Raw genomic sequence first — 20,929 nt, 5'->3', positions numbered from 1 at the left:
TGAAAGGAGATTTATGAAAAATCATTTCTGTTCTGTATGATACATTTGCGATCATCTATGGTTCAAAAACGACACAAAGAAACCAGCTGCTAAAGATTTGCCACTGATGTGAACTGAATTTCCTGACGTTGACGTCAACAAGATACTTGCGTCTAACAGCTGTAAAGGATCACTTAAGAATACCATTCCATAACTATCAAAGTCAAACGGCTTCGTCTATTCAGAAATTCCATCACATTTACCAAATTGGATTTAGTGACAGAGAGAGGCTCATTTCTCCTCAACAATGACAGATTACCCTCCGAGCTCCCACTGGTCATTGGAAGGCCTATATGTCATCACTACCAACGTGGACTTTACTGATAGGCTCGCTAACAGCACTGTAGGTAAATTATCCAAGATCGAATACAACGAAGAGCAACAGATATAACGATTGTGGTTCGAATTTACCACCTCGTCTATGATCGGAAAGTTAGCTTGAAAGAAAGCAGCGAGATATATGCAAGCAAACAACATCAATTTCACAGATGCAACACTTGCAAGATGAACGAGTATATCGTTGAGCAACAACATCACAATCTATGCCAACAGAAATCACTTTTACCTCACACTGGCTCGTGCAATTACGATACAAAGTTGCAAGATGGCATGTTCGATACAGTGGTTCACAAGTGCAAAAATTGGGCACGAACAATAGCTGGTTTATGTTGCTCTGTTGCATGTAACTGACATCAATGAACTTTACATCGTCTCGCTGACTGCCAACAAGAGATTCTACCACGGCTTGATACACTATATCCATCATCGATTTACAAAATGAGATTGCCAGGCTCGTGACTAATTGGCTATAAACAAGACAGAACAGCTTGCTCAAATTCGTCCACGATAGGAAGGAACTGTCATTCAACTGTCAAAGCTTACAGAGTACCATGCACCATGCTGACCTCACCAACATTGTTACGCAGCAATAGCAAATCTTACTGCTATCTTAGACTTGGTTGGACAATAATGAGAGTGCCAATATTCAGAACTTCGATTGCATAGTTCAATTCAAGTATGAAACCAAACAGGCAGCTGGAGTCGCAATATATCACAGCAAGATGAATGAGGTACATATTGTTAGGCCATACTTGGATGTCATCTATCGACAAATGACTGGTTGAATAGTCAGTGTTTGGCCTGTTGGCAAAATGTACAGTGGAGTGCTTGTTACGTAATGGCCAAGTGATAATTACAATGATTGTCTATATTTCTCCTAACAGTGACATAGGATATAATTGACTTCATTAATTTCATTTTGCTGCTGGTGTACTCAATTTGAGGTGCAGTGCTGTTGAAGAAAGATTTGCATAAAATATCCATGATCATGTGCAGCGATTTCAACGGTAACTTTAGATTGGAAGAAACTAAACCATTAATTACTTTCCTGCAAGAAACATTTGATCAACTCTAAACACTAATCCCTATTTCAACTACAAGAATGGGTACCTCAATCAATGCTGTTTTCCAAAGACATTTTAGATACGCTGCAATTGCAAGTATAGTCTCTTACTTTAGTTATCATAAATCCATTGTATCTTGGCTTCCAACTGAAATTATGGAAATTTATGAATGATCAATAAAAATATTTACAATACAAAAGCTCTTTTATTTCATAATCAATATATATATATATATATATATATATATATAAAAATCAAAATACCTAAAAGAAACACAAAGGATGTTTCACATAAAACCATCTACCACGCATGCTTGGCACAAGTGCCTTTTTTAACTTGTTTTCTTTGCATCATTTCCCAATATTAATACTAATGTCACTATAAATTTTTGGTTGCTCATTAAAAAAACATGACATTCAGAGGGTCCTGCATCAATTCTTTTTGAAAGAAGCCTGCAAAGAAGTCATATGATTTGAAAGAAGTCTGCAAAGGTCTTACATCTGCAAAGATGTAATCTTTGGGGGAGGGTGTGGAAATAATGCACTACTAATATATACTAAATACTTTTGATAGCATATGAAATATTTCAGGTAATTTAGACTGCTACTGTGTATTCAGCATCAGAAACTGCTGATGAAAAAGTTTCATCACAAATTTGATATTATAGTTTTATTTTTTTCGTGTTATATGGTTTTTCTGAAACGTGGCTGTTAACTTTACATAAAAAGAGAAAATTTTATGCATCTTGAGCCCAGCAGAGCAAATGGAATCTTTATTGTATTGTATAGTTACTAAAGTATATACAATATAAAAATGAATTCATAATTTTAGAAATTTCTTAAATTGTGCATCCAATGTGTTTTATTACAACTTACTTGAATTTAGCTCTATGTCTTGAATAACCTGCTAGTTGTTCATCAGCACCCATTCCTACCAATATTACCTGAAGACAAAATGTGAATAAACTTAATACATGAAAATTATCAAAAATTCATTTTAAAATTATAAAATGATTTGTTTTTATAATTTTTTTATAATTAAAGTGTTTTAATACCAAACATTGAAATTTTCCTTCTGTATTTTCTGGCTGTACTTTTTCTTTTTTAAACTTTTTATTTATTCATTTTATTATTATTTTTATTTATTCCTTTTTCTTTTTTAATCCTGAACATGAGAGGCTGTCAAAACATTAGGTATGTTAATATTTTAAGTGGGCTGATGGGTTAGGAAATCAGAATAAACTTTTTCAGCACGTTGTAATTTTCAGTAAATTATGAATTATGTTCTTGTAAATATCAATATTTAAAGTTCACTTCAATGGGCTTGTAAAAGATATTATATCTAGTAACTGTCCCTAACTGCACATACCAAAATACAGGCATCATACCAACCAAAGTATAACACAATGCTATTACCTCCAGCTGAAATAAAGCAGGTTAGTTCTACAAAACACAATAAATGAGAGAGGAATAGGTCTATAATGAATGGCAAGAAAAGATATCAACTGGTTCAGACAGCCAAAATGAATCCTTGTTTCAAGGATCATTTAGTTCCCATAAAGAAAGTTATCTTTTGCTATAATAACTACAATGCTATTTTATAGACAAACTGGAGTTACTCGGCTTGGGTAACACTCCAGTGTGGCTATATAATCAAAGGGTACTAATGAATTCATATCAAAGAACACACACACAAGGTACAAAATCTCATGCTTCAGAATTTTGAGTTCTGAAGATGTTGACACTGAACCAGAAGATATCAATAAAAAATTTATGCACCATTTGAAACCATGTCATTACTGAAAGAAAAGTATTTTTGAATTTGAAATTTTTTTTTTATAAACTAATCAATATTATGATTTTTCTTCTTTTTTGTCATAAGTTCCAATTCTCGAATACTGAAATCAGGGCTTATTTTTTTTTTTTTTGTAAAATACGAGGGGTGATCATTTAATTTGCAAACTGGTGCAAGATTTTGTTTACCATGCAAACTTTCCATAAATGCTGCTAAAGGAGCTCTCCCTGATTGCTACTGAGCAGACTGTGTGCGCAGGCCAGTACTTGTCGAGCTAGTGTTGCATGAAGAGAATTTTTTAGCCGTGCGTGCGATCGTTTTGAAGCAAGTATCATGTCATACATACAGATTGAACAGCGATATGTGATTTGTTATTGTTTCAGACAGGGCTTAAATGCATCGGAAACAGTTAAAAGAGTTGATTGGTTGTTTTAGGATTTTATGGGGCATTAGCATATAAGGCTATAATGCGAAAAGTAAAATAGATGAATGAAGGCATATGGTAATGAGTATCTTGATAGGTAGAGATATTCCGGTGTGAAGTGGTTTCTCCATCAAGATAATGCTAGACCCCATACGGCTAATATTGTGCAGCCAATAATCACAGCCACATCGCCCTTATTCACTGAACTCAGCCCCGTGTGATTTCTTCCTGTTTCCATGTCTGAAATGCAAGTGTTTTGCATCCGACAGAATGATGCTCACAGAGCCACAAAGGAAGCAATTCGCAACCTTTCAAAAAATGGCTTGCAAGAAACATTTAATGTGTGGGTACAACGGTGTCAAAAGTGTGTAAGTTCAAGGGAGAGTATTTCAAGAAGAAAACCACAGAAGATTCAGATTGCACCAGTCTGTGAATTAAATTATCACCTTTCATATAAACTTCCAGAATACTGAAGAACTGCCACCTGCGGGAAAATTTTTAGAAAATCATGAGTGATAAAGGCATTAGTAATACTAATAAATTTTAATTTTAAAATAAATACATTTTTTTTTATTTATTTCTTTTCTTAACTTCCAGAATGCTATCTGCAACATTCCAAATTTTTTCTGTAAACTGTGGAGATTGAGAAGAATAGATTTTTGCTAATTTTTTTGAATTTTGTTGCCATAGACGTATAGGTTTATTCAAAACCATGTCACATTCTACAGTGGGTTATTGGCAAACAAAGTAAATTAACATACAGTAGACTCTCAATTTTCTGGGATAGATGGTAAAAAAAAAATCCCGGATAATTGATTTCCTGGTTAATCCAAAAATACAGTAAGTCCCTGACATGGAAGACTACTGTACAAATTGGAGCAGAATGGTATTAAGGGTAAGTTGCTACAATGGATTAAAGAATGGTTGAGTGGGAGAAGACAGAGGGTGGTAATCAATGGGTGCTGCTCTTTGTGGATTAATGTTATTAGTGGAGTCCCACAGGGTTCAGTGTTGGATCCATTGTTGTTTTCTGTATTTATAAATGCTATTGATTATGGTATATCAAGCTTAATGTCCATGTTTGTTGGGTCCACTGTTGTTTTGTATATTTATCAGTGATATTGATGAAGGTATATCAGGCTTAATGTCGAAGTTTGCAGATGATACAAAGGTTGGCAGGGCTGTTAATCACAGTAATGGCAGTGTGTTACTGCAACAGGATCTAGAAAATTTGGGCAGATAGGCTGAGAAGTGGCAACTGAAGTTTAACATTGAAAAATGCAAAGTACTGTATATGGGTAGAAATAACCCCAGAGAAACATACCAACTGAGTGGTACTACACTTAAGGAGGTAGAAAATGAAAAAGACCTGGGAGTAATTGTGCAGTCAGATATGAAGTTTTCTGAGCAATACCGAAAGGCTGCCAGGGCAGGTCATGGGGTGTTGTCAATGATATACAGGAATTTTGTTAGCAGGGAAAAGGAGGTGACTGTCCCTCTGTATAAGGCAATGGTCAGGCCATGCCTTGAGTACTGCGTACAGGTCTGGAGGCTTCATTTTAGGAAGGATGTAGATTTTCTTGAGTGTGTACAGAGAAGGACAACAAGATTGGTGATGGGAATGAAGGGATCCTCTACCAGGAGAGGCTTAAGTTCTACAAATTGCAGCAGCTGGAGACTAGGCACCTGCGAGGTATCTGATTGAGGCGTATAAGGCCTTGAATGGGTTGGGCACACTGAATTCTGATGGGATTCTTCCACGTGTTCAGATTACGAACCTAAGGGGGCATAAATTGAAACTGAGGAAGGACAGATGTAGAATAGATGTGCAGAAATTTGCCTTTAGCCAGCGGATGGTTAATTGCTGTAACAAACTTCCACATGTCATTGTGGAAGTTGATAGGTTAAATAAATTTAAGGAGGAATTGGACAAATATTTAGAGAGGATTGTTTTGTAATTTTTTTTTTTTTGGCTGATTCTGCATAAGCTCATACGCTTTCCTTCTTGCATCACATGCCAGTACTATTACTACTACTACATATGTAAGAGATACATTCCAGGACTTCTTATGTAAGTTGAGTTTTACGTAACTCGCGAATGAACAATAAAATATTGCTACCTGATATGCCAAAATTACAAAAACTACATAATACCCTCAGAAGAAAAATAGTTATATATTTTTAATTAGTTCAATTAAAAAATTTATTTGGGTACAGCAGTGAAGTAGTCGGAGTGGCATATAAGGAAAGAAAACATAAAAGGAAGAAAAAAATTGCATGTTATTGTACTGTAAAAACTGATTCGTATTTCGTAGCCTTGGTTATTATTGTTGATCTTCGTTGGTGCCGACAGCGTCTTATATTTTCTGAAAAGAACTTCACAGGGCGAAAACTCGTTTATAAACCCACGCGAGCTTGCATTTTACTAAAGCACATTTCTGGAGGTCACTACCATAAAATAATAAAAACAATTTGCAGTTACCGGTTTATTGGGTTTTTCTGTTAGTGCATCTAATTATAAACAGGTGGGAAACTTGATCTTATTGCATTTGCGATAATACCAATAACTGGAATTGTGTGGGTTTTTACGTTACGGTATTATGGTAAAATGAGTTCTCCTTCACTGAAATCTTCAATCATATAAAAAAAAATACTGTATATAAATAACGTAACACAAGTCCTTGTATATTTTGATACATAATTCGGGGAATTATGTATCGAAAAATGTTCAGCAACCTATGTAAAAAGCATGGTGATAGATAAAAAACTTATCACGCACCACTCGCATGTCCAATACATGAGTAATGCATATTGGACACATATTTATTTTTTACAATGTCGATTTTAAATCTAATAGCTTTCCTTTATTTTTTTAGAATGTCACATATGGTTTGGTCACCAACATTATTATGGTTCTTTAGAGATTTAGCAGATGCACCGTATACAAACATTTGAATAATTTCAAGTTTTTGTTTAATTGAAAGCACAACCATTGTATTTGCATATCATTTTCGTGATTTCTTAAAAAAAAAAAAAAAAAAAAAAAAAAAAGTTACCATAAAAAAAATCCCGACATTCCTGACATAAATAACGAAACAAAATTTGCTCTTTTGTGGTGCAATGGAACACAAATCTGCGCAATGCACTAAAACAAACTAAACATTTGGTCTCTTTCATTTTTTCCTTAGCGGCAGGTGTGAAGACAGCGGGGGTTGCAAGATAATAGGTACACTAATCTCCCAATGACAACTTATAATGCCTGCTTCTTGTCCCTTATTTACAACTTGAAAAATATCTGTTTATACCTATTCTAGTTATTACTTGAATTTTCATGATTTCTGGTCGACTTTTTTTTTTAATTTGTAGTCTTGAAGTGTCCTGGTTAATCCGATCCCGGTAAATCGAGTCTGCTATATTCTTAGGACTTTTTTTGAAACAGCAGTCTTTTGGAATGTGTGTGTGTGTGGGGGGGGGTTACAGAAATATCTGCATTTAAGTAGCTGCAAACGAGAGTAAGCAAAGCTATACAGAATCAGCAAAAAAAAAAAAAAAAAAATCCATGTAACCTAAAAATAACCCCCACCCCTAATAATTTGTCTAATCCTTAAATTTATTCAAATTATCCACTTTCACTACAGATGGAAATTTGCCTAGCAATCAATTACTCTCTGGCTGAAAGCAACTTTTCATATGTTTATCCCATTTATGTCCCTTGTGTGTGTTGCTTTGTGAAAGATTAAGGGTGGAAACATACTATTATCACTTTACAGGATTTCACTGGTATACATGTCTAACGTCAAATGTGGGAGAGCTATATTTCCCATTTAGTTTATTGCTTGGAGACGCACTGTTGGCTGTATTCACAAGTTGGGCTTCAAGGCCGAATCACGTTTTCGGGAGTTCAGATATTTTTGTTCAAACAGAAATTTCATTAGGCATGACAAGAGGAAAATGGAGGAAATGCTAATAGAAAAATAAATTACAAGTAAATAATCTGCTTTCAGAGCACAAGTAAGAATATCCGAAAACAAATAACAACAACATCAAGGACGTTGCTCCTGTGCGTATTCCGAAGCACCCTCCACTTCGACCAGTTACTCGGCATACTCAACGCAAATGTCCAGTCACAGGGATATTCAAAAATGGCCAAAGGAGGAAAATAGACCAACAGTATTACAATTAACAAATTTAGAGGAAGAACAAGTCAATCATTTCAATTTGTACAACTCATAACAATTTCTTACAAGTTGAATTTTATAGTAGAAAAGTAGTTTTTTGTTGTTATTAAATTTAATTTAAAAAATTTGATTTGTATTTTGACAGAATAACTCCTTATTCAAAATTAACCTACCTTACAGTATTTCAATTTTCCTTAAACATACAACTAATTTTTCCTTAGCGCTGATTGAATTTCAAAATTGTGTATTTTGCACTTGAATGTCATCCTTAATTAGACTGTAAAGGAAATTGAATTCTTCTTCTTTATTCACCCATAAGTACATCTTAAAACGATTTTAATCTTTTTCTAAGTCCTGCAGTAAATGATGGAATTCGCCCATTTCTGTTCTCTTCCAGTTTATGTTGTGTAAATATTGTGTACTCTCTTTTGTTTTCTTGGCTATAAGAAAAGCACATGCATTTTCTAAATCTTCTTCAAAATCTGAAGAAGAGGATGAACTGTGGATCAAACTATTTAGATCTTGCCCAGATCTAAACAGGATATACTCAAGATCTGATTATAAAGAAGAGAAGGCAAGAATTAAAAATGAACTGATGGCTGTATGGCAACAGAGGTGGGACACGAGTGAAAAAGGACGTGTCACCCATATGTGTTTACCGAGAGTTGACATATCAAATGTGCGGGCAAATCCTTGGCAGCAATTTGGACTACATGCCACTTTTCTTATTACTGGACATGGATTGGCAAAAAGACTCCATGAGTTGGGACTTGTGGAAAATGATTTATGTTCTTGTGGGTTACAAGAAACTAGTGTCCATATTATGCTCCATTGTGATCAATATGTTGATCTAAGACATGAATTGGAGATAAGTCTAGGCAAACGTGAACAACAAGATCTTTGGATCATGTTCATGGATAGGACTCTCCTGTGGTATTTTAATAAGTTTGTGAGTCTAGTTTTTAAACGGAGAGCAAGGCTAGATAGTAGTTCCCGCCTCTTCGTGGCTGGGGACAGTAACACAGCCAATTAGGATATGTAAGATGACGATAGCTAACGCTATATCCTTCTTGGCTGCGGCTAAGAGGATTAGTGCTCTCCTAAGATGTGTTGTGATGTTGAATTTTAAATAGTATTTTTTATTATTATAATATATTTTTAAGAACAGCTTAAGATAATATCACTGAAGAAGCATAATCCACATATAAGCCTAGGCTTAGGAGGTGGACTTGCTGAAGGTGAGTTGAATGAATGTGTGGTACCACACTCAGGGCACTGGGGAATGAAAATAATAATAAAAAAAAAACACCCCTGGGGTAATTGTGATCTGATTTGAAGTTCTCTGAGTGGTAGAGACAGGCTGCCACAACAGCTCCTGGGTTTTGTCAATGATATGCAGTAATTTTGCCAGCAGGGATAAGAAGGTGATTAAGAAGGTGACTGTGAACAGTAATGGTTAGGCTACATTTTAAGTACTGCATACAGGTCTGGCAGCAGAGAGGAGCAACAAAGATTGATGAAAATGTGCTCTAGCTATGAAAGTCTTCAGTTTTGCAAATTGCAGCATCTGGAGACTAGGCCCCGTGCGAGGAGATCTGACTGAGGTATTTAAGGGATTGAATGGATTGAGTAAGCTCAATGCTGATGGAATCCTTCCTCTTACTAAGACTACACACATTTGGAAGTAAAAATTCAAATGGAGGAAGTATAGGTGCACAGAAATTTGCCTTCAGCCAGAGAGTGGTTGATTGTTGGAACAAACACTCATCTGGTTTTGTTGAGGTGGGTAATTTGAACGATTAAAATGAATAACTAAGCCTGTCATAGCTAAGTGGTCAGGAGTGAGAGTGCAGTAGCATGGCCTCCTTGAGCAGACTTAGATTCAAGCCTATGACTGCTAAATACGATTAATGTTTGTATTGATAATTAACTGTAAACTACACTGATCTGGTGATCGTGCCGGAGTATAAACGAGAACATAAACTGTCAGAGGGGAATTGGACAGGTAAGGGAAGAGTTTTTTTTTTTTTTTTCTTTCTTAATTGGCTGATACCTTATAAGATTGCTTTCTGGCATCATTTTCCACTACTACTAATATTTAGACTATTAAATTAACAAACTAAATGAAAGATATATCCAGTGGTAAAAAAAAAAATGAGACAAATACACCAACATCTACAAGACACCTATTAGCAAAACAAGGCCTGACAGACACACACAAAACAATGAAGTAGGGTCATGGTATGTCTGATTTCTCTGAAATGCTATACATTTGGTTCTCTTTGCAAAAAATATTATTTATCCACTTTATATATATATATATATATATATATATATATTTTTTTTTTTTTTTTTTAATATATATAATATATTATTTATATATATTTTTTTTTTTTGATTACGCCGAGCAAAAATATTTCAGCATGGAGCTAAAAATCACTTACAATTATTATCAAGATTTACAAATTAAAGTTCTTTTTGGTCTTAAGGCCTTTTAAAATTCTGATGTGTCTGAATTCAAATTACTGGGGTCTGAATTAAGAATAGATTGTAGTTGATGCTTAATTGCTTCTAAATTTAATTTCCAAATTGTTAATGTAACAGTCATCAAAAGGTTGTAATAAATGTTTTGTTACACATATAGTGAAGCGTTTTTCTATACATGACTAAGGTTACTTAAATTATTGATTAAATGGTTTGATGAAAAAGTGGGTGAATGTGCTTATAATTCTTGAATGAATTTAAAATATGTTGTTATAACTTCCTGTCCACAATCTTCTATCTACTGGTTGCATAGCAGTGGATAAAAAAGTGGATACAATTAAAAGTTAAATATACACGAAATGCTCATTACACTTTATGAGGACGATATTATGATGAAAAAATGAAAAACAAGGTTGTCATCAAGGGCAAAAAAGGCATGGCAGTTAAAATCACGCCGACTGGGCTAGCCAGGTGGGTAAAGTGCTTGCCTGGCAACCCAAAGGTCGCGGGTTCGAATCCCGCCTCGAGTTTGGATCAAAGTACTGCAAAAACCTTGAGAGGTGCATTATGGCCACAGAAGCCGATGCGCCAACAACTACCAAAAAATAAAAAAATAAAAAAATTAAAATTACGTTTGAGGAAGACATTCATATAAACAACCATAGCAATGGGTAAAAGGTTGGTTTCTTCTCCACAATTGAAGAAGACAACCTTTTACCCATTGTTCTGGTTGTTTATATGAATGTCTTCCTCAAACATGTGATATTAACTGCCATGCCTTTTTAACCTTTGATGACACCTTGTTTTTCATTTAACCCCAGGGGCTCACATCTGGTGAGTACGGGCTTGGCATACCCAGGATCCTGAGCTGGATATCATCATTCTTCTCTTTATTGGTGATTTCCTTCTACTTTTGACTGACTGACTGACTCTCTCTCTCAGGGTAACTCGGGAATTTTTTTTTTTGGCTGGTGCAGCATAAGCTTCAGGCTTCCTCGCACCATATAGCTAATAATAATAATAATGCGTCATGTCACACATCACTTGCCATCTAGCAATTTGTAACCGACAAAACACACCTAACATAAAGCAATCACCTTATTTGCACTATGCAACTTTTGGCTACTGCCAAAATAAAAACAGGATATAAAAGTTAAATGATCTGAGCTGATTCAAGAAATCCAGTAAAACATGGAAGACCATCTAAAAGCATTCACAAATGAAGGCTTCCAAATACATTTTCATCAGTTGCAAGCATAACAGAAGTCTGTGTGGCTGCAGGAGATTAAAGAATATTACCAATGTAAATATTTATCAAAACATATATGCTTCCATACATGGTTTGATTGTTATTGTTATTTGGTTTTTAGAAGCATTAGCAACTAAGGCCATATTGCTCAGGGGATATGCAGTGGTCATTTCCTGACCTTTCCACACCCTCCGTATTTGGTGGTCACGGGCTCGAACCCCGGTCGAATCAAGAAGTGTGTGCTACGCACTGCTGCTCCTGCCCACCTGGCTACGGAGGCACCCACACGGTTTGATCAAAAATCCATCTTTACCTTATTAAGTCATCTTTTCATTATTAAGCCTTATCAAAAAATGGACAATTCATCCCTATCAACCCTAACAAAAAGCTGATAATTCAGCTGAAACTATATTATTATTATTTTTCCTATGGTTCTGGTGAAAGAGCAAGTCAATTGCTTTGTTAAATATGCCCGAACTATTTTTCTTGACATGAGCAAATTTTTTTTTTTTTTCAATATTACTTACATTTCCAAGTTCTGGTTACATAGCATGTCACTTCACTTAGAACTAGCATATTAATACATGGTAACAAATTTGATAATAATTTCCTCAAAGAGGGAGTGAAAAACAAATATAATTTTCATTCATAAAACAATGAAAATATATTAACTTTCTTACTCTAGCAGGTGAAGTGTAATTATAGTTCTTTTCATCAGAAATGAGAATGCCTTGTCCTTGTGCTGCAAACCAGCAAGCACAACCAATACTGTCATCTAAAACTGTTTTTGATGGATGAATAAGATGGGAGATATGTCTGTACCTATGAAATATATTTGGAAGTGGGGATAAAACCAAATTAAATAAGGATTAATGTGTTCTAAAATAAAATATGAATTGATTAAAATAATAATTGAAGATGAATTATTTTTTTTTACTTTTCATTAAGTGTTACTTTACTTACTGTGGCATCACTTGCACCTTTGACATTCTCATTTCATATACATTATTAATACAAATGACAGAGAAAGGCAAGAGCCCACTTTACATAATTTGTGTTAATAATATATCTGTTGCCAAAGTCACCCTCACTCTAAATTTATTATACTGTTAATTTATTATACTAAATTTATTATACAAAAGGCTAGCAAATGTTTTTTCTTGGCAAAAAAAAACTATGATTACAACATGGACATAGCATTAGCATTAGTATTAGCATTAGTAGAGGCATTTGATGCAAGAAAGCAAGCTTATGCAGCATCAGCCAAAAAAAAAAAAAAAAAACCCACTTCCACTTCACCCCTCTGTTCGTTCAAAATACCTGTCCAGCTGAGCCTTAAACTTATTTAGGCTATCAACTTCCACTAGAAGGGATGGAAGTCTGTTCCACCAACCAACCACCCGCTGGCTAAAGGCAAATTTCCGCACGTCTATCCTACATCTGTCTTTCCTCAATTTGAATTTATGCCCTCTCAGGTGATTATTCTGAGCTAGAGGAAGAATCCCATCAGCATTGAGCATGCTCAAACCATTCAAGGCTTTATACACCTCTATCAGATCACCTCGCTGGTGCCTAGTCTCCAGACACTGTAATTTGCAAAACTTAAGCCTTTCTTCGTAAGAGTATCCCTTTGTTCCATTCACTAATCTTGTTGCCCTTCTCTGTACTCGTTCCAGCAGCTCTACATCCTTCTTGAAATGAGGCCTCCAGACCTGTATACAGTACTCTAGGTGTGGCCTGACAGTACTCTAGGTGTGGCCTTATACAAGGGAATAATCACCTCCTTATCCCTGCTGGAAAAATTCCTGTATATCATTGACAATACTCCATGAGCTACTCTTGCAGCCCGTCTGCACTGCTCAGAGAACATATCTGCCTGCACAACCACCCCCAAGTCCCTTTCATTCTCTACCACTGTCAGTGTAGTACCACAGAGTTGATACGTTGCTCTGGGGTTGCTGTTTCCCATGTGTAGTACTTTACATTTGTCAATGTTAAACTTCATTTGCCACCTCTCAGCCCATCTGCTGAACCTTTCCAGATCCTGTTGAGCAGCATAGTGTCAGTAGTGTCCTTGCCAACCCTGCCAACCTTTGTATCGTCTGCAAACTTGGACATTAAGCTTAATATACCATCATCAATATCATTTATAAATACAGAAAACAATAATGGACTGAGCCCTGAGGGACTCCACTAATAACATTAGTCCACGATGAGCAGTGTCCATTGATAATCATCAAACACACTTGAAATTTCCTATTTAATTTTAGAAGATTTTTGAAATGCTACATCATAGGTTCCCAAAGTGGGAACCTATGATACCACCCCCCAGTGGGCGCTGAAGCCTTCTGGGGGGGGGGGGCGATAGTGGGTTCAGAAGCAATTGGGGAGTCGTTCAGGCGGTCTAGGGGTCGGTCGCTCCTTTACCGTATTTTTATCTCCTCGGGTCCAGTGAACCCAGTTCAAAGGTCAACTGATAAATTCTATAATTTTCACTCTATGGACACAGCTGAAATTCGCTATAGGTGAAGCCAGAACTGTTTTTTTCGATTTACACACTTCAATTTTCAAAACCTTCTATTGAATTTCACGCAAATGACAGAAATGTGACATCAAGTGTGTATTTTTTTAGGCCTTTTTCTAAACCCACCCTAATTAGCCTAGGGCCTTTGAAACGACAACGCGAACTACTGTGAGTTGACATAAGAAGCAATAAAGTGAAACAGTAGCAACAACTGTTTTTGAAAGGCGAACAGATCTTATTTCCTTTCTTCAATGTGTATTGCTCCTATGAACAGAAAATCAGGGAAATTCATCTTTTAGAAACGAGAAAAACTGGTGTAAAACTAATAACACTGCAATGTGCATTTAATAAAAAAGAAAGTTTGCTTTATTGTAATTATTTTTTGTAAACAATATCGGAACAGCAGTTTCCTGGGTTTGATCTTCTAACGAAATTTCCAGAAAATATTTCTATTTGTAGCTGCGTTATAAACTTCGAAAACTGGTGTGCAAAAGAAAAAAAAAAAAAAATCATCCGCTATGAATAACGGATCGTTTCTTGAAATGTGTATTCTTCACAAAACTGCAACATTTTCTAACAGTACAAAGCTAACAGATTGCGACTAACGGCTGCTCAAAAAGTATTCTTAGAAGATATTTGCTTGTTACGCTTTGATGTCATCGCAAAGGGAGAAATTATGTTTTGGTACAGAAGCCGAATAAATTCACTATCCATGGTTATAATGCTGTTTTGAACTGCAATAAACAGATAAACCCCGCTGAAAAATAGATTTTCTCCCCATCACTTCTCTTGCTTTGCTGTGGTTTTTGGTGAGCAATTTCACACAATCAAATCAGTGACTGCTAAATGCGATGCGGTTTCTTGTATTCTCTCTCTCTATTTCGGGATTTCTGACCATGTGGTCATCCTGGAGTATAAACAGAAAATTTGTTAGTCGGAATGCTGCCCACCAATGACACCAATTATCAACTCTTTTACTGTCCTTCTAATTTTCAATATGTGCAGATAACCGACTTGGGCAAAATTCGAAAGTGCTACTTCAATTAGGAGCAAAAACCACTTGCCCCAACATAACAAATTACTTTAGGTACAATAAAGGATAAATACTGATGATTTTACTGACTGGAAGGAAGTGTCCACAACTGTACAAGGCGGTCACTCAAAGGAAAGTAACTGTAGTCATTTATATTCAAGGACAAGCTATACCGCGATGTTTGAAATGTGTAATGCAGTTCACTGGCTAATATTTCCAGGGGAATTATTGCAAAATATTGTTCCAAAAAACAATTACAATGAAGCAAAGAGGGTTTTTTATTGAATGCACACTGGACAAAAATCGGTAGCGGAGATGGGAGAAATCCCAGGTGCCGTCTGACACGAACATGGACAAAAATCGGACTAATCTGAACTTATGCATCCTACGATGAAGCTGACTTTATTAGAACTTGAGCATCTGTTGTGAAACTGAATGCAATAAATACTTTCGAATCCGCGATGAAACTGACTTACTAGAACTTCAGCATCTGTGATGAAAGTTACAGTTGTGGACCTTTGACAATCTCCTGGCCTTTCTCCCACCAAAAGAGTATTTTTATTTCTTTCTCTTTGTCTCTTTCCCTTAGGGTCGGACTAGAAAGGGTGAACTCCATCCCCTTAAGGAGTTTTTCCCCCCAAGTGAATGAAAGGAAGTGGAAATTTCAGGAAAATGAACCTAGTTTTCCTTCATTCGGCAAACAGCAGCTCTGTCAGCGCAAGAGAAGTGAAATTACATTTGCAGCTCAGAATGGAATTCAAGCAAGCAAACATATGGCACTTTATGGTGAATTTTTCGGACATGTGTGTGATAATGAAAATTCAATTTTTTCCTCAAATTTTTTGATGGTATCAAATGCATATAAAACAATCTGTTACTCGTAGCACATATATATATATATATATATATATATTTTTTTTTTTGCACACCAGGTAAGATGCATGCCAAGTTCCTTCGACATCAGTTTTCGAAATTTATAACGCAGCTATGAATAGAAATATTTTCTTGAAAGTTCGTAAGAAGATCAAATATACATCCATGAAACTGCTGTTCCGATTTAGTCCTCTAGAAACAATTACAAAAAAGCGAACTTTTTTTTATGAAATGAGCATTGTAGTGATCATTTTTACAACAGTTTTTTTTTTTTTTTCCTTCCGTTTCCAGTATGGCTTCCAATAGATGAATTTTCTATATTTTTTGTTAGTAGATACAACGTATACTGAAGAAAGGAAATGCGATTTTTTTCTTTTTCAAAACCAATTCGTTGCAATTACGAAAAGCAGTAAAAGCAAAATGTTGTGACAGAGCGACAATGCAAAATATTGTTCGCATGTAATGATGCTCAACTGTTTGTTTTCGACGAAAATTGTTTACAGTTTTATTTTCTCCTTGGATCACCTTGGTAACGCTAATGGCGTAAGCTTGACCAGTCAATTATACCTCCGCGTCTGTTGATTCATTTGAGACAGATTAGGCGCGAATTTTAAACTAATGACGTAGTGCGTTTCATCTTCAAAGCTTCCAAGGCCATTTTGCAGATGTAATAATTCATAAATTGATATGCGTTCGTACATTTTTGCTGTTTAGGAATAAGTTTCATTACAATCATCAGTCAAAAGTGTGATAGATAAGTGGAGTCATACAAAGTGTAAATTAAATCTTTTATTTTGTGAATATTGTTGCAAATTTTATTACTTCATTATGTCTGAATCTAAAAAGAAATGTCGACAGTACAGTACTGAGTATTTGAAATATGGCTTTATTCAGTCTCCTACGAACTAATTATTACCTGTGCTTGATTTGCCAAAAAGTATTTTCAAATGAAGCAATGAAGCCTTCTAGGCTACAAGAGCATTTGACTAAAATGAATGCTGACGAAAAGGATAAAGATTTGTCCTATTTTAAAGTACTAGAAGAAAAATATTTTAAATGTCCAACTATATCAAAACGTTTTTGCGTTGTCCACTAAACAAGATAATGATGGATTACAAGCTTCTTATAATATTTCATTATTAATCGCAAAAGCGAGAAAACCACGCATAATCGGAGAGGAATTAATCGTACTGGCAGTAAAAGAAGTAATAAACACTGTGCTTCATAAGCCAGCGTCAGATATCATCAGGAAAATTTCTTTGAGCAATAATTCAGTGCAAAGAAGAATCGATGAAATGGCTGAAGACGATGAAAAATCATTGTGCGATTATTTGACAACATGCCAATTTTCCATTCAACTCGATGAATCAACTCTCCCAAATAATGAAGCACTACTCTTATCATATGTACGATTCATAAAAGAAGAAAAAGTTTGTCGAGAATTATAATTTGCTAAAAATTTGGAAGTGGATACAAAGGGAGAATCTATATTTAATACCATATAAGTTTTTTCAAGAGAAAGACATTCCTATTCGTTATATTTTGTCTGCTGCTACTGATGGTGCTCCAGCAATGACAGGGCGCCACAAGGGTTTCATAGCGCATTTAAAACAAGCAGTACCAAATGCTTACCCTCAAAAAGGAAGATTTACTTACATTGTGTTCTTTATCGTCAACATTTGGTTGCGAAGAATTTAAGTGAACGCCTGCATACGTGGAGGCCTCATTTCAAGAGGGATGTAGAGCTGCTGGAACGAGTACAGAGAAGGGCAACGAGATTAGTGAATGGAACAAAGGGTTGCTCTTACGAAGAAAGGCTTAAGTTTTGCATATTACAGTGTTTGGAGACTAGGCACCGGTGAGGTGATCTGATAGAGGTGTATAAAGCCTTGAATGGTTTGAGCATGCTCAATGCTAATGGGATTCTGCCTCTTGCTCAGAATAATCACCTGAGAGGGCATAAATTCAAATTGAGGAAAGACAGATGTAGGATAGATGTCCAGAAATTTGTCTTTAGCCAGCGGGTGGTTGGTGGAACAGACTTCCATCCCTTGTTGTGGAAGTTGACATCCTAAATAAATTTAAGGCTCAGCTGGACAGGTATTTCGAACGAACGGAGGGGTGAAGTGGAAGTTTTTTTTTTTTTTTTTTTTCTGGCTGATGCCGCATATGCTTGCTTTCTTGCATCATATGCCTCTACTAATGCAGTCAACAAGATTAGAAGCAATTCATTGAGTGACAGATTGTTTAGCCAACTTTGTAGTGAAAACGATGAAGATTTCAATCGTTTGCTGCTTCACACAGAAGTTTGTTGGCTTTCAAAAGGTATTTGTCTGAATCGATTTTACAATTTGTTTGATTCAGTACTGGAGTTCCTAGAAAACAGAGCCGACAGATTGCAGGCCAACCTGATTACATCCAAAAATGATATCACTTATTTGACAGATCTCTATAAAATATTTAATGAAGTCAATCTACAATTACAAGGTGACGAATGGAACTTCATTAAAACAAAAAATGTTATTGCCGCTTTTGTGGGAAAACTTCTTCTGTTCAAGCGGAATCTAGGCCGAGGGGAATATAGCCACTTTTCAAATTTATCAGCAGTGTCTCTCAAAAAGGAAGATTTACTTACATACTGCCAATACTTGGAGGTTCTCCATGCTGATTTTAATGAGCGATTCAAGGATATTCTAAACATGAATATACCAAATTGGGTTCTGGATCCTTTCTCACATGTAAACACAACAGGATCATCAAATTTAGAAGCGGAACTCGTTGAACTCACAACAAATGAAGAACTAAAAATAAAATTCAAAAGTGGATACCAAGAGTTCTGGCTTCAGAAATCAATATCGACACTGTACCCTGGATTATGGGAAATAGTGCAGAAATTTTTAATTGCATTTCCATCTTCTTATTTGGCTGAGCGTGGCGATTTACAACTGTTTTTAACGAAAGTTGAACCCGATAACAAACTTTTAAAAATGCATCAGGCTTATCCTTCACATTAATTTGTTATTTTTTCTTTGTAAGTTCGAAATAAACAATTTTCTAATACACTTGATGGTGTTTTAATTATTACAATAAGATTCTTACTAATGTAATACAATCTCCTAATATGTATTCCGAATTTTCATATTTAAACCATGGTATGAAACTGTGCATAATGTTATTCGAGCATACACTTTACAATCTTTACATATGGGCTATGTTTCATCAAAATCGGAATAGCAATAACTGTGTTCAAGATGAAGCACATATTGGCCACCACTTTTTCAATAATTTAACAGCATAAGCAGTAATGTATCATTAGTTGCTATTTACGTCGAAAATATCAAACGCCCCCCCCAACACTTGAATGCGGAAAACTGTTATAATGGGGGGGGGCCTTACAAAATTTATGTCTTGCAAAGTGGGCGGTGGTCTGAAAAAGTTTGGGAACCTATGTGCTAAATGAACAAGTGAAATGAAATTCGGAAAGGGAAAAAAAAATTAAAACTAATACCACCGTAAAGGCACATTACAAATTCATGCAAGAAATCTGAAGTTGAATGGACTGATTCATTATTCATGCTTCTACTTTTGATTCTCATCTTAATGGGAGAGATCAGAAAGGAACTATGTTCTTATTCTGTTCTCTTGTAATTTGTTCCATCAAAATGTGTTTCCGTTTGCCAGGCAAATCATGCACAGTGGAGTTTCTGCTTCTGGATTATATCATGATCGGCTAAGTAGTGTTGACTGGTCACTATTCAAAAGATGTCACATGCTTTTTTGCATCTTAATTTATTAATCATTTTTCTATTAAAGAGTCTGGATGTTAGTTTAATATTAGTTGCTTATTTTTTATATAAATGGATATTTTTATAACTAAAATATATTTGTCAAGATAACACACATGTACTTAAGCACTGTCAAGAAAGCAGACAATCGTTGTCTGCATAGCATATTTATAAAATAAATCTGATGCTACTGTTAGCAATTAAGCATGAGATTGGAAATCAACACAATGTTTCAATGTATTTTATTGTGGGGGCTTTGCATAAAAGCAGAAAATTAAGGAATTTGGGTAAAATATATTGTCATAGGCTGTATACTGTTAACAACACGGATGTAAAACAAGAGGTACAATTCTGATAATATAACTTTAATAATTATCTGCATTAACTATTCATTCATTTTTCTGATTTTTAAATAAAGCTGTAGGTGGATGGGTGGGGTGTGGGGTTATATCATATCCCAAAACATTGATGGGTAGCATACTTTGTTCAGCTCTCGATTTTTAAAGGACGTAGTGGTGGGATACATCCCCTGTCCCAAAAGGTATAATACAAATAATTTTCCCATTTATTCTCCAGGAGAACCATATAAAGTTGGAGGAGTTCCCAAGATAGGGAGAATACAGATCCTGTATTTAGCAGTCACATGACCTTGAACCACAATCAGCTTAAACTGGCATTTACATGTACCCCTCATATTTGACAACTCAACTACAGCATTATCAATTTCAGCTTTTCTTTAATCTGGACAAGATCTAAGAAACATCTTTTCTTTCCTGCTTATAAGCCAAGTCCACACCACCATTTTATTTGTTGATGAAACAAGTAGTTTTTATTTCTTTTTTTTTTTTTTAATCTTCTGAATCTATCCAAATACCTGTTATTTTGTTAGTTTAATATAGGTCAGCAAATTTCCAGAATTCATTTGCAGTTTTTTTTTATGATGTCTGCTCACTGGCCACTTTGACAAATAGCAGATGACTTGCCTATCAGTTAAGTGTTTTAATGTATAATTTCATTCACTGATGTTATAAATTAACCAAATTTGATTGTGAAATTAGTGAGTAATAGGCAGAAATTATATCACAGAATTACAGATATTATAGTCAACTGGAATATCTTTCAAACCATCCAAATATTAAAAAA

At 35.3% G+C, this 20,929-nt stretch overlaps 1 protein-coding gene across 1 annotated transcript in view; it reads right to left on the bottom strand.

Annotated features, from left to right (window-relative positions):
- Positions 1–20,929, bottom strand: part of LOC150078521 (asparagine synthetase domain-containing protein 1) — a 377,978-nt gene that overhangs the window by 76,388 nt on the left and 280,661 nt on the right. The window contains exons 9-10 of the mRNA XM_090384591.1: positions 12,252–12,393; positions 2,318–2,385 (exon numbers count right to left, since the gene is read on the bottom strand). Coding sequence (XP_090240717.1) covers positions 2,318–2,385; positions 12,252–12,393 — 210 coding nt within the window. The remainder of the gene's footprint in view (positions 1–2,317; positions 2,386–12,251; positions 12,394–20,929) is intronic.

The sequence above is a fragment of the Mastigoproctus giganteus genome, chromosome 11 (genome assembly GCF_048544385.1).
Source record: "Mastigoproctus giganteus isolate SK-2022 chromosome 11, ASM4854438v1, whole genome shotgun sequence".
NCBI classification, from domain to species: domain Eukaryota; kingdom Metazoa; phylum Arthropoda; class Arachnida; order Uropygi; family Thelyphonidae; genus Mastigoproctus; species Mastigoproctus giganteus.
The sequence above is the reverse complement of the archived record's forward strand: the minus strand, read 5'-3'. Positions and strand labels throughout refer to the sequence as shown.